At 53.5% G+C, this 20,715-nt stretch overlaps 6 protein-coding genes across 6 annotated transcripts; all 6 read left to right on the top strand.

Moving 5' to 3' along the window:
- Positions 1–205: 205 nt before the first annotated feature.
- Positions 206–1,210, top strand: BESB_034160 (uncharacterized protein; the record flags this gene model as incomplete). The annotated part of the gene is made up of 1 exon (XM_029362002.1): positions 206–1,210. One exon carries the CDS (start codon positions 206–208, stop codon positions 1,208–1,210), a length of 1,005 nt encoding a protein of 334 aa, XP_029220967.1.
- A 1,756-nt stretch (positions 1,211–2,966) lies between these two features.
- Positions 2,967–3,995, top strand: BESB_034150 (uncharacterized protein; the record flags this gene model as incomplete). The annotated part of the gene is made up of 1 exon (XM_029362001.1): positions 2,967–3,995. The coding sequence occupies one exon, from the start codon at positions 2,967–2,969 to the stop codon at positions 3,993–3,995; it is 1,029 nt and encodes a 342-aa protein (XP_029220966.1).
- A 2,032-nt stretch (positions 3,996–6,027) lies between these two features.
- BESB_034140 (SAG-related sequence) lies at positions 6,028–6,615 on the top strand (the record flags this gene model as incomplete). Its single annotated transcript, XM_029362000.1, has 1 exon — positions 6,028–6,615. The coding sequence occupies one exon, from the start codon at positions 6,028–6,030 to the stop codon at positions 6,613–6,615; it is 588 nt and encodes a 195-aa protein (XP_029220965.1).
- Positions 6,616–8,781: 2,166 nt separating this feature from the next.
- On the top strand, positions 8,782–9,369 carry BESB_034130 (SAG-related sequence; the record flags this gene model as incomplete). The annotated part of the gene is made up of 1 exon (XM_029361999.1): positions 8,782–9,369. The coding sequence occupies one exon, from the start codon at positions 8,782–8,784 to the stop codon at positions 9,367–9,369; it is 588 nt and encodes a 195-aa protein (XP_029220964.1).
- Positions 9,370–12,948: 3,579 nt separating this feature from the next.
- On the top strand, positions 12,949–14,704 carry BESB_034120 (SAG-related sequence; the record flags this gene model as incomplete). The annotated part of the gene is made up of 2 exons (XM_029361998.1): positions 12,949–13,111; positions 14,166–14,704. The coding sequence occupies 2 exons, from the start codon at positions 12,949–12,951 to the stop codon at positions 14,702–14,704; spliced, it is 702 nt and encodes a 233-aa protein (XP_029220963.1).
- A 3,974-nt stretch (positions 14,705–18,678) lies between these two features.
- BESB_034110 (uncharacterized protein) lies at positions 18,679–19,863 on the top strand (the record flags this gene model as incomplete). The annotated part of the gene is made up of 1 exon (XM_029361997.1): positions 18,679–19,863. The coding sequence occupies one exon, from the start codon at positions 18,679–18,681 to the stop codon at positions 19,861–19,863; it is 1,185 nt and encodes a 394-aa protein (XP_029220962.1).
- Positions 19,864–20,715: the final 852 nt, after the last annotated feature.

Here is a 20,715-nt window from a genome sequence, read left to right as displayed (position 1 = left end):
GGCGGTAGGGGGACCGACAGGACGCGAAAGTACGCCCGGCTCGAAGACACCATCGGCGCTCAGAGCAGGGCCCTTGAAGCTCGCATGTACCGGGTGGGCAAGGGGGTCTTGCGGAGCGCCATGAAATCTCACTCCTAAATTGCTATATTGTGCAGTGGCTGCAGTGCCGGAGCTTTTTTGAGCGTGCATTTGTGAGATCTCGAAAATGATGACAGTCCGTCATCGTCTCATGGGCTTTGGAGTTCTTTTCTCCATTTGCCTTGCCGTAGTCGTGGTTGCAGCGACGGCGTCCCACGACGATGACACTCCTGAGGTGGAGGGACAGGTAACAACCGCCGAAAACATCTGTGATCCGACGAAGTTTACGGAGAGGGAAAAGATGCTCGAGGTGAATCTCGAGCCTCATATGGAAGCCATTTCGTTCAAGTGCAAAGATGAAACGGCGGGGCTGCAACCAGAGGAGGGGAAAGTGTTCGTGAATGATGACTGCAACGATCCACAAACACTGTTGCAGGTGTGCCCGGGCGTGCAACTTCAGCGCCCAACGTCTTCGGAGAAGAAGTACATATTGACCGTGAGCCAGAGGCCGTCCAGAGACACGAGCCTGTACTACAAGTGTGAATCACAGAAGTCTCTCGCAGTGCACACACGTGGTTCGCAAGCCGGGGTGACGCAGGACTGCATCGTTAAGATAACTGTCAAGGGTGTCAGTCCTGCGACAGTCGTCCCCGACGCACACATCTGCGTCCCGAAGGAAACGGGAAAAGACTCCACAAGCGTTAAGGAGTTGACCCTCGAGGCGGACAAGCAAAGCATCGACTTCAGTTGCGGTAACGAAGCAGGCGCACAGCTCACTCCTGCGACGAGCCTGAAGAAGTTTTGCGCGGATGAGGGCTGCCAGGAGCAGAAAGAGCTCTCCTCGGTCTGGAGTGACGCTGCACTGACGACGGCAGGCTCTGGTGCTGCGACGAGTTACACGCTCAGCATCAGGTCGGAGCGCAAGGAGGACAAGGATATCTACTACAAATGCAGCGTGCCCGCAAGTAACAAAACCAAGGTGGAGGAGGATGGTGCAACTGGCAAGGAGAAGAGCTGTGTCCTCAAGATCACAGTGAAGTCCGGCGAGACGTCATTAGCAGCTCCGTGGATGGCCGTGACGTCTTGTCTGGGCGTGCAGATCATGCTGGGTCTCTTTTCCACCTGGATGTGACATAGGGTGTGACCCGTTTTTACATGTGTTGGATGAGTAAGGTTGGAAGGTGTGCAGCGTCTTTCCACACCAGACATTTTTCGTTGTGGAGCCCATAGCAACGCCGCGTGACACTACCTCTTTCTGGCGCGCGTCTATGAGTGAGCGCTCGTTGGCTGATATTCCGATTTCGCCAGTAGGATGTCTCGCGGGATACGGTAGCTGGGTTCGTGCCTTTTGCCAGAATTTGCGGCAAACGTGCATCAACATATTTACCCGTCTTTTTTAGACCATTTCCTTCTGTTCAGTGTTAAGGTTGAGGATATCCTCCCCAGAAGATTCATATAGACCTCACAGACGAGGTTCGGAACGCGCTGCGCCCTTTGTCCGGTGAACCCGTAGTCCTGCAGTTGTCGGCGACGCCGGTAGCGAGAGCCCGTTCTCCGCGAAGCCACGAGGGGAGCAAAGGAACGCACGAGTGTTTGCATGTAGGCACATCGGGGAGGCGTACCCGTGACGCAGCCTACAAGACTTCTGTGAGAAGTCCGACACTACGCTTTACACGTGCTTCCGCTGTACCGATTTTGACATATTCGGAGCCCATGCTCCGTAGCTGTCGTCTAGCAGCGCATCTGAAATTCGGCACACTGTGTTGTGTGTCCTAAGCGAACAGGCTAACGCGTTAGTAGCTTGCTGAATGTACTCTCTCTCATCCCGTTAACTGAATTGGAGCAGCTGCCCCACTCGTGACACTCTGGGTAGCACGCACTCTACTGAGACATCAGCATGAAACGGAAGCGCCGAAAATCACACGCATCTGCAGTACTCGACAATCCATCCACAGCATTTTCTGCAAGTTGAAAACGAACCCTCCGCAGCCTGTGAAGAAATCCGCGCTCAAACTGTTGTTCGTTGAGACGAGTCCACAGCGTTGGAATATATGTATGCCGAATTCCTCTCTACAGCATTTACTGCCATGTAGGGAAGGTCGACATGTGACCCCCCCTCCGCAATTCAGCAGGGGACTTCGAGCGGCAGCTGTCCGCGTTCCCTCTTTTGATCTGTTTCGGCGGCAGTTTCTGTTCCTCACGCTGCCATCGATCAGTCAGTTCACTCACACGGACGCGAAGTCCGTCTGACGAAGCGAGGGGAGCCACGGGTAGTGAAAAAACTCTGCTACACCTAAATACGGAGCATTTCATAAGGAAAAAAACAGGTTGCACACATCATACCTTATGTTGTGGGTGCAGAGCGACGTGGCTTCGAGCCAGCTTCTCAAACGCCGCCCTCTGTCAAGACACGGGTTGATTTCAGTCTCTCCGCGCTCTATTTGCCACGCATACGGAGAGCCTGTAGATCCCACGACAAAAACAAAACAGGCAGGCGCTACGAGCCTCCTGCTTCGGACGCGATCATTTGATCTTTTATCTGGCAGGCCCCGAGCACTAGGGCACGCTTGACACGCGGCATACCGGCTTCGCTTCTTGGTAGACGGACGGGGGCATGCAAGGCAGGGTGGACATGTTCCGGGCTCGCAGTTGGGCCCTTCCTGTTCTGTCTGTGAGCCAAAGGGCAAAGAAGTCTTGTGCACGGCGCCCAAACCTGACCTATTTCGACATTTTATCACACTGTTAGGCATGTGCGTTTGTGTTCTCCTGAGGTTGGCGTGTTGACCGGGACTTGGACCCGTGGGCCCTTTGTTGTGCGGGGCTCAATCACCCTGGTCGAACTCGGTGCCTTAAAGCGGGATCGCCACCACACCTGGACTTTCGTAAAAATGCTTCCGGTTGGCATTCGCGCGACTAGTCTCGCGGCTTCCACCACATGTGTGATTTTCGTACTCTTGGGGTCGCAGGGAATCTACGCCGACCAACCCCTTGCAGATAGAGCGACAGACACTCCTCAAGTGAGAGTATGCGGTTCAGAGAATGAGACTGACAAAGAATCTCTCGACCTCGTTCTCGAGCCAAATGCAGAGAAAATTTCCTTTAAGTGTGGTCCAGGCATGACTGTGCTGAAGCCAGATGCAGAGAAAGTCTTTGTAAAGCCAGATGGGGAAGAAGAACAGAACTTGGACGAGGCTTGTACTGGAGCAAGTTTGGACCGCGAGCAGGAGGGAGTACAAACCTACACGTTGACTGTGAAGCCGAAGCCTCCGTCGGGAAGGATCCTCTATTTTCGGTGCGAAACTCCAGCGGGTTCCGGGGTAACGCCGGTGCTGAAGAGGAGAGAGTCAGAGGGAGAGAAGAAGTGCACTGTTAAAATCACAGTTCAAGGCACCAAGGGACAGCATGGAATCTTCGCGCCCCCAGGGCATATCTGTCAGCCGAGAGCCCCTGAAGGTGATAAGGTATATATCATGGAGCTCACACTCGCGTCGGATAGCAAGACCCTAGATTTCAGCTGTGGCAGAGACAAGGACCTCTGGATGACGCCCATAGCGACGACGAACCAGTTCTGTATTGATACGACATGCAAAACCCGCAAGAATTTGTCGGCTTTCTGGAGTGATGCCGAGGTCACTCGAGTCATTGTCGACGAAGCGACAAGCTTCACGCTCAGGATTAATTCGCCCCGATTCGAAGACAAGGACCTGTACTACAAGTGCAGCCTCCCAGCCGAAAATAAGTGGATGGCCAGGGCTGATTTCAGGAACCAGGCGAGGATGTGTATCCTCAAAATTGCTGTGAAGGGTGACCACGCTCCAGAGGAGCAAGACCAAGAGGGAGCCGCGCCAGCTCGATGGGTGGCTTCCGCCTGGGTTCCAGTGCCCACTGCGTTGGGGTTGCTCTACTTAGGGATCTGAGTCCTTGTGACTCTGCGTTTGTAGCAGCTGAAGCGTTTCAGCCAAGAGGTACTTTTTAAGTAGCGACGTCTTCCACACGGGAGATCTTGTGTAGGCGCACCTATTGTGGGAGCGTATGTGAGGGACCATTTGTCACAGTAAAACACATGGGTAGTCATATCCGCTGTGTTAGCCCTTCTTACACTTCATTTCATGTGTTGGGTTTTTTCAGGAGCATCAGCGGCCTGTAAGGTCTGCTGCCGTTGAGGTGCTTCAGTTTGGTATGCGTTTGAGTTGCAACGCACATATGGGCAGATCCTGTTATTGTCATCTGCCGCTGTGAGTGAGCATATGCCACTCGAGTTGCGTCCCGTCGTGGGATAGCTTGTTCAGTAAATGGACCATGCATTTGTCTGTAGATCCCCAGCGATCGGCGTATGCGTCGATACCTTGCTCTGAAAACATCTGATCACCAATTCACAGCCATCTGGACACCCAAACCGGGCACAGGGCTGTCCGTGGCGAGAACAGAAAACAGGGGCCCTTGCGGACCGTACGTAGGCGGCCCTTAACCGAAAGCTGACACGTGTATCGTTCACATGGAAGACAAGAAACTCCAAGCAGACTCCGCTGCATGACCACGGTAGACAGCGTATTTTCTCCAGTCCGGTCCGACGTCAGACTTGGCCGAGCGGTGTATCCATCTGTTTCCTGTTTGTCTTCGTAAATTTTCTTTCGGCTGGCTTTCGCTAGACACCTCCGTTGTTTCGTTTCTAGGAATACTACACGACATGTGCAATAGGACCGCTGCGCGAACGACTTAGAGAAGCACTGATGTGTTCGAAGCCGCTGTACAGTATCACTAATTTCCTGAGTATTTGAGTTTGAGGTCACATACTCCAGTCCTGTTGTCAATAAGCTGTAGAATGAGGTCCAGTGCCAAAGGAGACCGCACGATCTGGCGTCATACAGCCACTCCCCTGTCTTGACAGCACATCACGTCGTTACCTCTTCAGTTGCCCGCAACAGAATACGAGCTAACACGTCATGTTGCTCCTTCACCAATACGCGAATGAATCCAGAAATCCACCGTCTCTAGGAAATGAATCAGTGCAGTGTGACGCATCAGAGCGGCGTTTCGCTCCTCTCGGGCGGATGCGCTTAGCCGCAGTGAAACCGCGCTGCTGCTGCTGGTGCGGACGGTGACGTGCAACGTGACTCTGCGGCACACTTCGATCTATGACCGACGTGAAATGGAGACCTACAGGATATGTGAATCGTGTTTTGGCTCCTGGTTCGTGTAGCTCTGTCCCCCGGTGAATCATCGGGCAGGTTACGCGTGCCACACATGCTACCAATGGGCAATGGAGAGATGAAGGACTCGAAGCAAAAGCACGCACATAGGTTGACTCTGCTCTCGCCACGCAAAGTGAATCGCTCCGCCGAATTTACTGTCGAATCTGCAGCCAACTAACCGGGCGAAAAGCAGAAGCCTGGCGTACTCCAGTGGAATCGACGAGACACTGCTGTCTGGTCTTGTTGCAGCGGTTGCAGCGGCACCGGAACAAGACACCATGCCGCGTCGGGATCTACGATGTGAGAGGAGGGGCAGCCATTCATTCAACTTGTAGAAAACCAGACAGCTGCTTTCGCTCCAATTCAAGGAAATTCAGAGGCAGTGTCCTGCCGCAACCGTTCGTCTGGTTTCTTGTGCAAGACGCTACTCTGAGGCCGGAGAGCACGCGAGGTTGCCGCGCGGGCGAATCCCGCGACACTCGCCGCTCAAGCGTGAGCTGCATCTCTGCAGTGCAGTGCTTAAGGTGGGAAATCGGGGGATTACAAAAGTCGACCAGCGTTTTTGCCACAATTATAGGCCGCCAAAATCATGTGCAGTCGCTTCAGTTAGGAACTCCCGTTATCCTATTTCCAGCTTATCTGCCGCTGCGTCTGCATCCAGCTCTCTGGTGTCGGCGTCAAATACCGCCGGTAGGGATACTCGCGCCGCCGTTTGGGTGCCCAGCATAGTTACTTGATTTTCCAGAGGTCCCTCAAAATGACTCTAGCCAACATCTGCGTGCGTGCCGTGGGGCTTCTTAGCGTCCTCTCGCTAGCCTTGGCAGTTCGCGGACCGCACGCATCCTCCGCAACCGCAGCAGTTCCCGCTGACACCACGGAGACAGGCGCCCCGACCGAGAACACATGCAACGCGGATAAGTCTGGAGAAAAGAGCCTCCTTGAGCTGTTCCTCGAGCCAGATGTGGCAAGCATATCGTTCAAATGCGGCGCTGGCTTGACAGAGCTGAAGCCAAGTGGCAGCCAGGTGTATGTGGAGCAAGAAAGGGACAAGGCGGAAGCCCTGGCGAACGTGTGTAATGGAGCGAGCCTAGATGTGAAGGGTCAAGACAGCGACAAAACGTACACGCTGACTGTCATGGAGAAGCCAGCCAACGAGAAGGTTCTGTTCTACAGATGTGAATCGCCGGCACAGTCTGACCAGAATCTCAAGGGCACGTTGGAGGCGAAGAAGTGCACTGTCAAAATCACCGTCAGGGCCGAAAAAAAGTCGGACACATCCGCGGCTCCGTGGCTGGCGCTGCCGCCGCTCGGGGCACTGATTGCGCTCCCCCTCGCCTGCGCATGAGTGTGAAAAATTGGACACAGGCGTGAGCGTCGATGGATTGGATTCCACAGTGGACTCCACCTTGTGGGTACATCTATGCAATAGGATGAGAATCAGCTGCCTTCAATTGTTTGACCTGTTTGTCAATGGTTCCTGGCAGCATCTCACCATGAGCTGGTGCGTCTTGAACCGTCACGCGATTCTTCCGGGTACGCCGGCTAGTGGCTAGGGCAGTATCGTCTCTGTTGTGATCCATGTTTTAAGGTGTGGCCTCCACTAATGCCTTTCCTCCGCAGTCCTGAATATGAATTTGGCATGTAGCTGGGTCCTACTGCTCGTAACGCTGTGCTCCACTGAATGGTGTATGCGGTTTATTTCTCCCTGTCTGATGGCATTGTCACCAAACACGAATAGTGTTCACGTGTGAACTGATAAGAAAGTTGCCGTCAAAACATCTTTAGAGTCTGCGCGCGAAAATGCCACAAGAGCCGAGGAAGGATCAAGGGACTTCACACCGCAGCTGCAAATGAACAAGCAGAGAACTCTGCAAGTACCATCTATCTCCCGGAATACGACCATATCTGTTGCATCTGCATCTGAAGTATTTGCCACAGCCTTATGTACGGTGTTGCATGGCCGCCCAACACATGGCAGCCGACAGTGAGCGAACGGGGCGTGTGTGTCGTATCCCTGTTGTCGACTTTGAATACCATCATGATATCCTACCACTACGAGCCCACCACACGCAAACATATATATATATATATATATATATATATATATATATATATATACATGTATGTATGCGTAAAAAATACACATCATGCGCGGTGGGCTAGATTGACTATAAAGCACCCCTGAAGGAGCTCATGGAATTCAACTACGAGAGCCATCCGCATGCGTCTGAGGTTCTTTGGTATCAGGTAATACATGTAAGTGTTCACAGGAGCCGAGTTTCAGCCAGAAAAAACATGAAAGGTCCTCCATGCTCTCACGACATACACTGCCTCAGCGCTACGCGCTGGTGAGCTGTGATTTACTGTCGCCTGTGACACACTGCGGAACATAGCGTACGCGTTCGGCCGTGTCTGGATACACAGTCGCTATGTCGGTGTTGTTTCTTCTCTGTATGCGAGGAAATGCTGCCACAGTACGACCTTCTTGTCTCCGACTACAGCGAAATATCTTTCGCGTGCTGCGCAGTCCATTATGTACTCCATGCGCGGAGTTGCCACTATATGGATGAAGTCAACGCTGTACTAGTTGAGTTCATGCGCGCCAATGTATGCATATATGCTTGCCCGCGCTGGAACTGCTACGCGCATCCTTGGTTCAGCTTCAACGCGTCCGCGTATACTTTTTAAGCAGGAACACGTGCCGATGTACCTTTGGTGTGCTTAGGGTGGCTGTCAAGTAACTGGCAGTTTGACGGTCCCACGGCTCGGGGTTTCTTTGACGTGCTCACCTAGGCGTCATTTCTACCCAGTTGAAGGAACTGGCATTGACCTTTTCGTGCTAGATTCAGCAACAGAGCAAGCCTCATAGGGGCCCCAGCTGCGCCCTTTCTCCCTAGTTTACATTTGTCTTTGGTACCTATTGCCCTTTTTTATGTGTTGTCCAATGTTGGACGCAGCTCTGCGTTGTCGGAGAGAACGCGTGCGTATACGGCGAGAAAGAAGTACAGACAACGCACGTGGCCACCATGGCCACATCCTTCAACCGGGGCCATGTGGCAGCAGAATAAATGTTGTGACCCCGGTTCGCGAAGAACTAAGTCGCATTGTGTGCTTACTTATTGCATTGTATCCACCTGCCAAACGAGTGGATCCTTTGCCTGCCTGCGTTGCCTGGCCCCTGCGGATGACAGCGCGCGCCCCCGCGCGGAGCTGCGCAGTCGACCGCTGAACCGGACCCTGCTGCCCTGTCTTGTGATTCATGCATGCTGCCGAATCTGCGCCGATTTAGCACGGGGCTCCGACATATCATTCCGATCATATTCTGTTGACTGGTGTACCACCCCTGTACCACCCCCGCCAGAACTTCATGCAACTCTCTAAGAAGGAACAGTTTCTTGTGTCTGCACCGATACAATTTAGCAATCACTTGTAAGGATCCGTTGTAGACGCGGCTGTCTGTCTTTGGGAACCGCGTGTCGTGCCCGACCTCCCATCCGCTCACGAATCCAAAATGGATCCAGTCTGTTTGCTCGCGAAGGCCACTCGCGCCATGGTCGCCGTCTCACTTGTGCTCGTCCTTCTGGGCCCAACTGTGTCGTTAGCCGACGGCGACCATGCGCCAACTGAGCAAAACGTTGATACAGTCCAGACCTGCAAGCCCGACAACAACGCAGCCCGTATCGCTCTGACTGTTGAACCCGGGAAGAAGGACATTTCGTTCAAGTGTGGCGACAACAACGACGGAACACTCTCCCCAAATCCTGAAGAGAAAAAATTTTTTGCGGGCTCGACCGGCACGGACCCCAAGCCTCTGTCCGAGGTGTGTGAGAACGCAGAAGTGACTAAAACAGAGGGCGCCACCAACAAGATGTACACGCTGAGCCTCCCTTCCAAGGTCTCGAAGGAGCATAAGCTCTTCTTCACCTGCACCCCGGCGGCTAAGAACAACGAAAAAGAAGGTCCAAGTGGTGATAAATGCATGGTGGAAATCACAGTTAAGGCCGGAGCCGGAGATGATAATGGTTCGTCGGCCGCTGGGTGGCTTGCAGTGCCGTCTCTCCTCATCGGGCAAGTTGTCCTGAGCCTCCTCTACGCCTAGATGTGGACCAGTGGCCCCAGCTGAACTCTGTCAACCCCGAAGCCACTCTTTCTGGGAGGGCAATTCCGCCGTCGGTGTCCCTACAGTTGGTTGTGTCCTCCCCATTTCAACGCTGTGGACGGTGTTTGAAGAGTTACTCGTATCGGAGTCGTGGTCTGTGGCTTGGCTTACTGCGTACGCGGACGTGCGCGACACGGCGACGCAAACGCAGAAGCAGTTGATAGACAGGTAAGATGCGACATCGCATACAGAGAAACATGAGCGAGCGCATCTAGTAACCCGTTTGCGGGGATGTTTCGGAAGAAAAGGACGACGTGCTGCACACTGCGCAACAACTAATGTGACCGCAAACTCATCGTATGCAACCATGTGCAGTACTTGGCTGTGTCTAGATTAGCGCCCGCTTTTAATCTGGCGTGCAGAAACAATGTCTCAATGCGCATTGCCGGATAACCTTCGTCCATGCTGTCCATGGTCTGGTCATCCGCTCAAGGCTGCTCTCCTTGGATAGCCACGAGAACATCTCATTTCCCTTTCGCATACCGAGCCAGGCAGCGCTGCATAATGAAACTCTCTGGCTACCACGCAGTCGGATAACGCACGGGCAAGTGGCCCTCTAATGCATCTTCAAGCGCCCCGCGGCACGTACAATTACAAATATCTGCGCGGCAGAACGCGAAGAATGTTACTACTCGGGGGCTTAGTTGGGCGGGGAAACGTGAAAATGGTCGAGTGCGGCGGTAGGTATTGACGGAGACGGACACGAGCCGCTACCGGGAAAAAGGATGAAAAACACTGCGCATCAATGGGGAGAGATATGCCGATAAAACAGAGACGGCTAGAACAAGGTATGCAGAGAGAAATCAATCTTAATCAAGATGGTTGATAAGAGCCCAGCAGTTCTCCAGCACGGAAGCTGAGGTGGCTCATTGCCTTTCGCGTTCACGCCGTAGTTGTAGCCCTCCCCAAAGCAAACACACTGAACGTTTTCTGGGCTATTCATGAGAGGGCGTCTGACGTCGCATTTTTTGTCAATGCCGACTAGCAGGGCTTCTTATCCGCCCCGCGGCTTGCATTCGTAAACGTCTGATCCGCCCTCCCTTTTCCTTCCCTCACAACCCGGTCTTTCTTGACTTAAATTGTTCTGAGAGGAGGTATCTGAGCCCTTCGCACATGTTTACTGGGGTTCCTTCCCCGGCTCCTCTAACAAGTGGCAGCAAGCCCACTGGGGACGGGAAGATCGGAGATTGTACGAGAGGCTGAACGGTGAGTGAGCCCAGAGCGACCGGCTGACGGTGTGACGGCAAACTGCAGCCATCCCTTGATTTCGCTCACTGGCGTTCTGCCACTAACAAGTATACTTTCAACGTGAGGGAGAAATGCCATGGGCTCCCGACAATCCACAGACCATGGTGTTCTGTAGACTCCAGAACCCCGTAATGTACTCGCGGGGCTACGCAGACCCTGCCCTCCTCGACACGCTCATTGAAACCGGGGGCGAGTCGTTCTCGACCGGGAACAAGTGTGCTGCCAGCGACCAATCGGAAAACGGGCGCATGCAAGCACAGGGTATTCGCATTTTCTAGCTTACAGGGAAAACAGAATTGCTGGCATCAACGGTGCAGACCCCCTACCCCGGCCCTAGTGCGGACCCGCTGTCTCATTCCCAGTGACACAAACTGCCGGCGTTGGTGCTGCACGAGTACACACCTGCCAGCAGGACTCCTTCCCCCCGATTTACATTTAATAAAGCAGATGCTAATAGGTGCGTTTGTAGGCTAAGGCGCTGCCTTCCCTGACACCTTCCTTAATTCCCAATAGTTTGCGTCTCTGTGTGCCGTCACTAGCTTTGACCCTGCTCCGGGGGTGTGCCCTCATGTTGGCGCAACACCGCTTCGAATGAGCTCGTCGAAATGGCTCCAGCACATGTGAGTTGAACGCACTCGAGATTCCGGATGTCAAGTATCTGATAGTTTGCCAACTACTCCCTGGTCTCTGCAGAAATACCCACTCCTCCCCTTGTTCGGGCCCAAGCGCCGTCTACCTGAAGGGCAATCGTCAAGGAAGGATCTCTTCAGCATCGACTACCGTTGAACTCAGTGATACGAATAGAAGGAGACAAACGAAAGTGTATAAGGGAAATTTTTGTCTCTTGCCGCCTTCCTGGTGGAGATAGCTGTTTTGAGGCCGCAGAGCTCACACTGCCAGGACGTTAACCCCTTGCGAGCGGTCGCGAAAACGAAGTGCAGGACTGCGATCCACAGACCCATAAGCACCAGCCCTCTTGACGTGGTTCTCGAGCATCAAGCAGAAACTGTATCGTTCAAATGTGGCGAACGGCTGCCGGTGCTAAAGCCCAGGGACGACATGGTATTTGTGGGGGCAGAGGGTGACGCGTCACAGGCTTTATCGAACGCCTGTAGTGGCACCAGTCTTGATCGGACGCAAGCGGAACAGCATCAGTATACGTCGACATACAAGACAACGCCGACCAGCGACAAATTTCTCTTCTACAGGTGTGAGCCAGCAGGTACAGCTGGACGAAAGCCTAAGGCAGGACCGCCAGACCATGAAGAGGCAGAGAAGTATCACTCTAAAGTCACTACCAGAGGCACCAAGTCGACCGAAGGCGATCAGACAGCGGTCGTCCCCCCAGAGCGCATGTGTTTACCGCGGGCACCTGAAGACGCCTAAACAACTCTTCTAACGCAGACACTTAAGGCACAGCCGAAGAGCATTGATTTCAGCTGTGGTAGTCACAAGGGCACCTAGCTGATTCCAGTAGCAAACTCGACCAATTTTTGTGTTGGCATCGGTTGCAACTGCAATACAGATCTGCCTGCGATGTGGAGTGATGCGACTCTGACTGCGGCATCGACGGCTGGAACCACAAGTTACAAGCTGTGCATCAACTCAACCCGAGCCGAAGATGCGGAAAAACTCCATAAATGCAGTGCCCCGGCGCCGGACAAAAACAGACGAGGCAGCTTAGGACCATCTGACCAAGAAGAAAGTTGCAAGTCCAAGATTACCGAGGCCAGCACGAGTCCCGATGCAGGAGAACGGCAGGAGACATCAGCGGCTCCTGTGTCGGCCTTGCTTCGTCTCTCCGTCGTAGGGCAGGTCGTGCTCGTTCGTCTTTATGCCTGGATGTGCGGAATGCAGTGGCACATTCGTGAACCGTGGCCCGCTTGAATGCAGCTTACGTTAGAAAGTGGCGTGAGACCGGGTGTCTGCTTCGGGCGAGAACTCGACCAGTGGCGCCGCCCCCCTTTTCTGGACTGAAAATGCATTTTTCTTCGAAAACGAAGAGTGGTCAACTCCCTCGACAGCGTCTCTGCTGGTGTGCGTCTGAGCGCCTCTTGTGTTTCTGGCGGGAATAGTGTTCTGGTCAATTTGGTTTTGGGTGTTGGTCGCATGTACATGCGGTTCAAGATGTCGTAGCACACTAGAAATCGCACCGGTTTCTAGTCCACAGGTGTACTGATGCAGGCGCCTCCTTTTCTGCCACACCGTATTCTCCTTTTCGCCCTAATCTCCCATTCACGAAGCCAGACATCTCTTGCTTAATCACTGTGGATGGTCGTCCGTAGGGAGCTAGTGGCGCTCTCTGTGTATGTGCGCGCCGGGGCTCTCTGCTCGCATCACGCCACCAATTCTACCTGTGCGGACCCTGATACCAAAGGCGGCGTCCTGTCGGCGGAGGACGGCGTCATTTTTTGTCTTTCGACGCTTAGAGTATGTAAGTGTGCATTCTGATGTCGAGCGAATTAAATACGACAGTAGTACATTAGAGAAGGGCAAGCAACTTTCTCGCGGCACCCATCTACGTGCATGCTTGCGAGACAGCAACCATGTATCCTGCCAACTACCCTACATTGTGTTAAAACTCAGCCTCCGAGGAGCGCGCGCTGGACTGCATCTTCTGTGTCTTCAAGCAACTGTAACACCTTCACGATTTGTCCCCTCTGTACCGACTCCATGAGTCGTTTTCTCTGCTCTGCCTTTTTGCGTTTTTCCACTGCACTGACCAGTTGACCATCTCTCCCCTGCAGGCGTACAGGAACAGTGGTGAGATGGCTGTGGCCCTCGTGCGGCGAGTCGTATTGGCGACGCTTTGTATTATTTATGACGCGAAGTTACGTGGGAGGTATACTGTGCTTCGCATGCTTGCAGGTAATTCGGGTTAGGTATCAGAGTAATTCCCAGACACAGCTACCTTGACTCCAAAGCCTGTCCAGGGTCATAGAGACACAGGACCTATTAAAAAAATAGAGATATAATTCCATAGGTGAAAAAAAAACCTATTTGAAGCAATCAGAAAAAAGGCTCGCGGCTGACAGGCACAGGGAGATTTCAGCTAGCGACAGGGGTAGGCTTCAGTTCGGGGAGAAGCAAATTCTAATCAGAACTCCTACTCTAACTTTCCCAAAATTTTACTAACTTTTGTACTCGCTGGTCACACACCGTCCGCCTTGAGTGCAAGTCCGTGTCTTGGCGCAGGTGTTCAAGCCCGAGCCCGCGCAGTGCCACGGCGTCGGCGTTGCATGCTGCCAAAGAGGCTCCTCGGTAGAACGGGACCTCCCACTATGCTATTGACAGTGTAGGTCCCTTGAAGCCTCCGGTTGTATTCCAAGGCACGCATTTAAGAGGTACGCGCGATATTTGTCAGCGCCGACACAACATTCATGCAATCAATTCGAGTTTGCGAGGGCTGCCCCTCGCTGTCCTGTATTCCTGTGCTAGAATTTGTCGCTGTTGTTTGCTCCGAAATGACTCCAGTTTACCCCCTGCAGTGGCGCTGGCTCTTTTGATCTCGGGATCATCCGCCACCTCGGACGACGGCAAAACGGCGGCAGATCCGTCCGATACCGTGCAGACCTGCATGCCGGAGACGGAGGCGAAAACTCTTCCTCTCAGTGTCCAGCCTGGGAAGAAGGATATTTCGTTCAAATGTGGCGGCAATGAAGCCACGCTCTCTCCGCCGCCTGAAAACAGAACGTTTTTCGCAAAACCCGAGGGTGGAGAGCCCACATCTCTGTCTGAGGTGTGTGAGAACGCACTGTTGACTAAAACCGGTAGTGGCTCCAACTCGAAGTACACGCTGACTCTTCCGTCCAAGGTCTCGGTGGAGCGTAAGCTGTACTTCACCTGCACCACAACAGATGGTGAGAAGGGAAAACAAGCAGTTGGCGCGAAAAAGGAGCAGAAGTGTACGGTGGAAGTCACAGTCAAGGCCGGAGCCGGAGAAGAGCATGGATCATCGGCAGCTGGATGGGTCGCAGTGCCTTCTATCGTAGTGGGAATTCTTTTCCTGAGCCTTCTATACATCTAGATGTAAACCAGCGGAACCACCTGAATTCTGTCAAGTGAGCGTCGAGCCGATCTGCAAGGGGACTGCCGGCGTCGCAGTCCCTGCGGGGGGTTGCATGTTCCTATGGGACGATCTGGCCTTCGCCACCGGCTACCATGAGGCAGCCTGCTGTTGCCGGGAGCACCGTGTACGTGAGAAACGACCGCTTCTTTTTTCAACACGTGGAAACCAGTGTGTCGACTACCGGGCTACGGCTCTTAACTGTGTGGGATCCGCGTCCTGCCTTCTCTCTGCAGCAGGGCACAGCAACGGCTTTAACGTACGCCGAAGCGCTTACCGTACATGCTGCTTGAACCGTAACAATGAGATGCCATTCTGGCCATGCACCGAACGCACGTGGCGAAGAAGTGGGCATGGACTGGGGGAGAAGAGGACATGTCACTTGTGCAGTATCAGCAAAGCCAGAGCACTGTGCCCGCAAGGAACACAACGCCGAAAACTCAGAAAAGAAACCCGGTACCCGCTTGACAGAGTACTACGAACCACAGTTGTAGAATTTCCCTCTTTTAGGGCGGACATGGACTTCGAGAGATCGACAAACTACATAGACAGTTATTGCGTTTCCCCGACCAAGGGGAGCGAATTCCGTAAAGCAGCGGCACCGAATGTACTAACCACCCGCCAGACACCGCAGGCCAGTTGGGATGCCCAGCACCTGCCAGATTGGGGTAGCGAATACGCATGCCACGCGAGAGGAGCAGTCAACCCGAAAGGGCATTTTTACTTGCTGCTGTTATATTTCAACGTTAATTTGATAGCTGTGAAAATAGCCATGGAGCCCTATGAGAATTGAAGCGCGTTAGTGTCAGGGTTGCGGTCGTGCGACACAGAGGCCTCCTGCCGTCTTTGTGACGGTGGTCCTTTCGGCAATTATTGCAAAAACTGCAGAGCCGGGTACAGACGGGCCGGACTCCTCCGGGCTTCGAGTCTGTGAGTTCGCGTCCGCTGAGCGGAAGCTTTCAGTCCAGGTGAAGCAGGGGCAGGGAATTCTCCTTCCAGTGTGGCGAAAACGAGAAAGCAACACTCAAGCCCGAGAGTCCGAAAAAAATAGTCTATACTGACGAGGAATGTACAGTGGTCAGACCACTTGAAGACGTTTGCTCGGGAGCTTCGTTTGACACACCTGTAGACGTAGACGTGGGACGAGCGGCTGCCGCCCCGGCAGGATGGCCCCAAGAAGCGACAGCGGCAGTGTACAAGCTCACCCTCCCTGAAAATGGATGCAAGACAACTAATTTGTGCTACGTCTGCTCCACAACTGAGCCCGTCTCGGAGGGCCCTGAAAAGCTCCGTTGGCTGTGCACAAGTACCTCACCGAAGTCGAAACTAGCAGTAAGCCGAGTGAAGTCACACGCAAGTCTGACGATAGACCGAAAACTGGCGGACCATACGCACGCATTCAAGACTGCCAGACGAACGAACGCCGCCGGCCGACCGGCATACGAGTTGCCAGAACTACACGCACAAAAAGGAGGCTTTTCCAATTAACGAAGCACAACAGTATGGTTCTCCACATGCACTGGGGGGCCATTTAGTCGTGTGCAAGACGCACAACGACAAGACACGTGCCCGCCTCCAATGCATCTCGCCGGACCTGCATCTGGAAGTCCGTTGGGAGTGCGGGTAGCGTGACTAGACAAGTAACACATCAGGTCCTCGACCATCATGCTGTACGCCAGCAGAAAATCCGAGTAGTAGTAGTAGGTTTGTTGCACGCTCTTATAGTCATGGAAACTTCTATGCTTTCGTCGTGTCCTACATCTTGGAACCGCATGCGACAATCAAGGGCGTGTGTGCTCTCTTTTGTAGACACCATTCGCCGTCGGAAAGTCAGCAATCGCCTCCCGTTATTTGTTTACTTTCTAAGTGCCTGCCTGTTTTTTGCCGCTGAGTTGCACAGGAACCCAGGCTGCTTTGCTCCTCGGATCCTTTCGCTTTGTCGCACTCAAGTTGTGCATCACACGCTCAAGTACGCTGCCTGGCAGTCAGAGGTTCATGCTGGCTTCGAGTCAACGGGAGCTTGGGGCTCTTCGCTATGTCGTCGTTTGTTCGCTCACGCTGGCAGCTGTGAGCACTTGAGACGCGAATGGTGACACTGTGACACAGGAAACTGTTAAAATACATGCGATCCCCCTAGTCAAGGCGACAAAAAGCTTGTCTTAGAGGTCAAACTAGGTAAGGAGGTATCATTTCAGTGCGACGCTGCAGGTCAAGCAACTCTCAAGCCAGGTGGTGCTGACTCGTATAAAAACGATTCATGGAGTGGCGCACAAAAGTCTCTGACGTACTTCTGTCGGGGGGCCAAGTTAGCTGATCCTACCCCAAAACCATCAGCGAACCGCAAATCGACATGGTGCACACTGAAAACTCCCCACGATGGATGCAAAATCAACACATGGTTTTACATCTGTAGTTGCCAATGGTACTGGCGCGATAGCATTTGAGAGAGGGCCGGTCCTGCAGTAATGGCGCAACATGATCAGGAGAATAGAAGACTCACTACTACTACTACTACTACAGAAATGGGAATGTGTGGGAGTGCAACACGAGGAAATATCCATCACTTGCATGCGCCTCGGAGGCTCTACGGCAGAGCAAGCGATTGCCGCACCACTGTCAAGTGTGTCCACGAGCAGACTGACACATCCCACAAACCACCGTTCGAATAGAAGTTGTCTTCCGAGACCCTGTAATCTTCTATCGTAGCCGCAGCTAGCCGCTCCAAGCACTGGGATCACCTGGCCCCGTTTCAATGGAAGAGCAGCGCATAGACTGGGACCTTCAGGCCAGCTGATCCTGTGCTGTGTGAAATGAAATGCCTCTTCATACTGGGGCGCCCACTGGTGAGAACGATTGCTTCATCCAGAGACAAATACATACCAGTGCCACCAGACCAGTAACTGGTGAGCACTACGCGTGCAAGAAACTTCTTAGGAGTTAGAGATTCCTGACAAGGGAAAGCGCTTAATGCCAGCGAAGCAATCTCCCTCCGGATAGACGGAACACAGTATTTCGTCGGAAGTGTGCGGCGATTAGGAACGTTGCCACTACTCCTGTTCGATTGCCTACCGGACCTGATTCTGCACGAGCAAGAAAAAAACTGCGGCTCAAGCTGTCAAAGCACCCCAAAACAATAAGGGATGGGCCGCAGCTCTGAAGGAGTGCTGTGAATTTTCCCCCTTGTCTCAACGGTAGCGTGTTTTTGGGAGCGCATGCACCCTGAGGCCTTCGGGCCTGTGCGGAAGGTCAACAAGAATGGCGGGATGGGCGCAAAGCTTGTCGGTAGATGCTGATGAGGGGAAAACGGGATGCGCCACAGAAAAGACTCCATGCATTCCCAGTATACGACTAGCCGTCGAAACGAGCCGACACCATTTTTCTTGGCGGTCAAGTTCAGGGTAAAAAAGCTTCAATCAGCAGGCCGACTGTCACACTTTGAACCACGCGTAGGTATCGAGCTCGAGATGCCTTAGTCGAGCCTGACGAGAGCCTGTTCTCTGCAAAACCTCCGACTCATGCATCCTTGTTTTTGCAAGCTTGAATGTGTGGTTGCATTCGGAATTACCATCGCTGTTTTAATTAGTTCACGCAGGGGGGACGGTTATTCGGGCCAATCAGTCGAGCCAAGCCGCGACCCCCAGGTCACGCCTGGCGGCGTATTTCGCTAGAGGACGATCATGCCACCAGAGACTATGCGCTGATATCGCCAGGCCGCATGCAGCACCATGCATTGTAAGCCGCATAGAGAGCAGAGCAGGCTGGGGTCGTTTAAGCTCTGAAATTGCCACCAATTTTGCCGTAATACTCTTCCTCAACGTTCTGTCTTTCTGACGTTCGCCTGTGATCTACATTTGGACACGTCTCTGTCATTTGTCACACCAGACGGGACTCGAGACCCTGGCCTGGACGCCGTGATAATCGCTTCGTCGTCCACAATGACTCCTATGTTCGGATACGTGTTCGCGTCTGTTGCTTTCATTGCAGTGTCTTCATCGGTACTGACTGCTGCGGGTGAGACTACATCGCGTACAGCGGACATCGGTGCTTCTACCACGGCTGCCAAAGGTCCGCATGTGTGCAATTTTGGTTCTGCAAACTCTCTGGAGCTCAAACTGAAGAAGAACCAGGAGGTAGTGTTTCAGTGCGGCTCATTGCAAGAAGGCAAGCTCAGCGAATCTGACGACCACAAGAGTGCGTTTAAAGACAAAAACTGCTCAGACCCCGCCGTGGGCCTCGATGAGCTGTGCCGAGGAGCGAAGCTCACTATTCTTCCCGAGAGCAGGCAGCCTGCAGATTCGAAACCTTCGTATAAGCTGAAGCTCCCCGACACGGAGTGTGAAGTGGGCGAGTGGTACTACAAATGCGTCCACATACCTGCGCCGGTCAAGTCGGTGCCGGCCGAACTTGAACCGCACGCAAAGCCAGAGGAGCAGAAATGCATAGTGAAAGTCTCCCTTACGACGACCACCACACGGACAACCTCCAACATCCCAACCAGCGCAACCCCAAAATCAACTCCAACCGCAACGCCACCACTAAGTCCTGAGTCAACAGGGCCAAGCCAGCCGCAAAAGCCGTCGGGCGCTGATTCTGAACTCCAGCACCCACCGGAATCTTCAGATTTGCAGGCACCGCAAAGCGGCTCTCCACAGTCTGACCAGGTCGCGGTTTGCGAAGAAGGCGCACACGAGGCGACTCTCTCGGCGGACGAGCCAGTATTATTCCAATGTGGCAAGGGTATGGTTCTGGAGCCGGAAGACGCAGCGGGGGTATTGGACGAGAAATGCGAACAAGAGCTTGTTCTAAAAGACGTCGCGGAGACTGCCCTGCGTGAGGCGGTCAAGTCAGCAGAAGAGGGGGGACCGGGTTCAGCGTACAAGCTGTCAATCAAGGCGGCTTCCTCTCACGACGTTCTTCTTTGCTATAGATGCCGGTTGCGATCCTCTGGCGACGGGAGCGACGTCTCACTCCTGGATGCGACCTCGGAGGCTGCACAGAAGCAATGCTTGATGAAGGTATCAGTGAAAGGAACAGCCTCGTCCGCGGCCCCCTCGTTGCCAGAACATTCCCCAGTCGTGGCCGGACTGATGCTCGTCTCCACCTTTTTTTTGAGGTGGTGACAGTGTTCCCACACTTGAATTGTCGCTGCTTGTTCAGTAGCCAGGGCTCACGGTCTCCACTGCTTGCTAATCAGTCGATGAAGAGTGGCGTCAACGAATCCGTGCGGCTTTGTTTGTGTATTTCCTACCCTGGCTCGTGGCCTGAGCAACACATAGCGGCTCTTGGAATCACCTCGAATGTCCTTTTTGAACAACACCTGTCAGCATGCGGTCACGGTCCATTAGCTTTCCTGTGCTCGCCATATCTCCGTATACGTTCTCATAGCTGAATTCGTCGGGTGACCTGCCATATCGTCGTCTAGCTTAGCTCGTAAGGAGCAATCGGGCCTTCCTTGACAATTTCTGGCTTCTGGGCTCAAGTGGACTCCCCGGCACCGAACCCGAACGTGACGAATCGATCTCAGTCGTGCCGGCACCCGGCTGAGAGTACATGGGCGTTCTGCTCCAACGTACTCGAGTCCTCAGACAGCGCAGCTGAGACGTACTCCATCCCCCTAACATTTCCCACCATGGCGGCAATCGAGATGGATATCGTGGTGTAGGGCGGAACGTGTAGAGACTGTGAAAATACGGGATTCGGGAAACTAATGTGTTGCCAGTGTATTTAGGGAGAATGCTCTGGGAAAGAAAAAAAGGCGAAAGCTCTGGAAAAGAGAGCAGGTCGCTGCTAAAAATACTTCAGTGCTGCTGACGAATATGGCTTCACTGGGCACCGTCGCATGTCTCCCACCCTCACCTTTCGCGGAATGATATATCTCTATACTACAATATGGTCGGTGATTGGCAGCCAGCCGCCCGTACGCATTGGACGTCGTTTTCCGTATCGCCTTACGCACCCCGTAACGCGATAGG

The sequence above is a fragment of the Besnoitia besnoiti genome, chromosome II (assembly GCF_002563875.1).
Source record: "Besnoitia besnoiti strain Bb-Ger1 chromosome II, whole genome shotgun sequence".
Classification (NCBI taxonomy): domain Eukaryota; phylum Apicomplexa; class Conoidasida; order Eucoccidiorida; family Sarcocystidae; genus Besnoitia; species Besnoitia besnoiti.
This window is presented reverse-complemented; position numbering and strand designations above follow the sequence as displayed.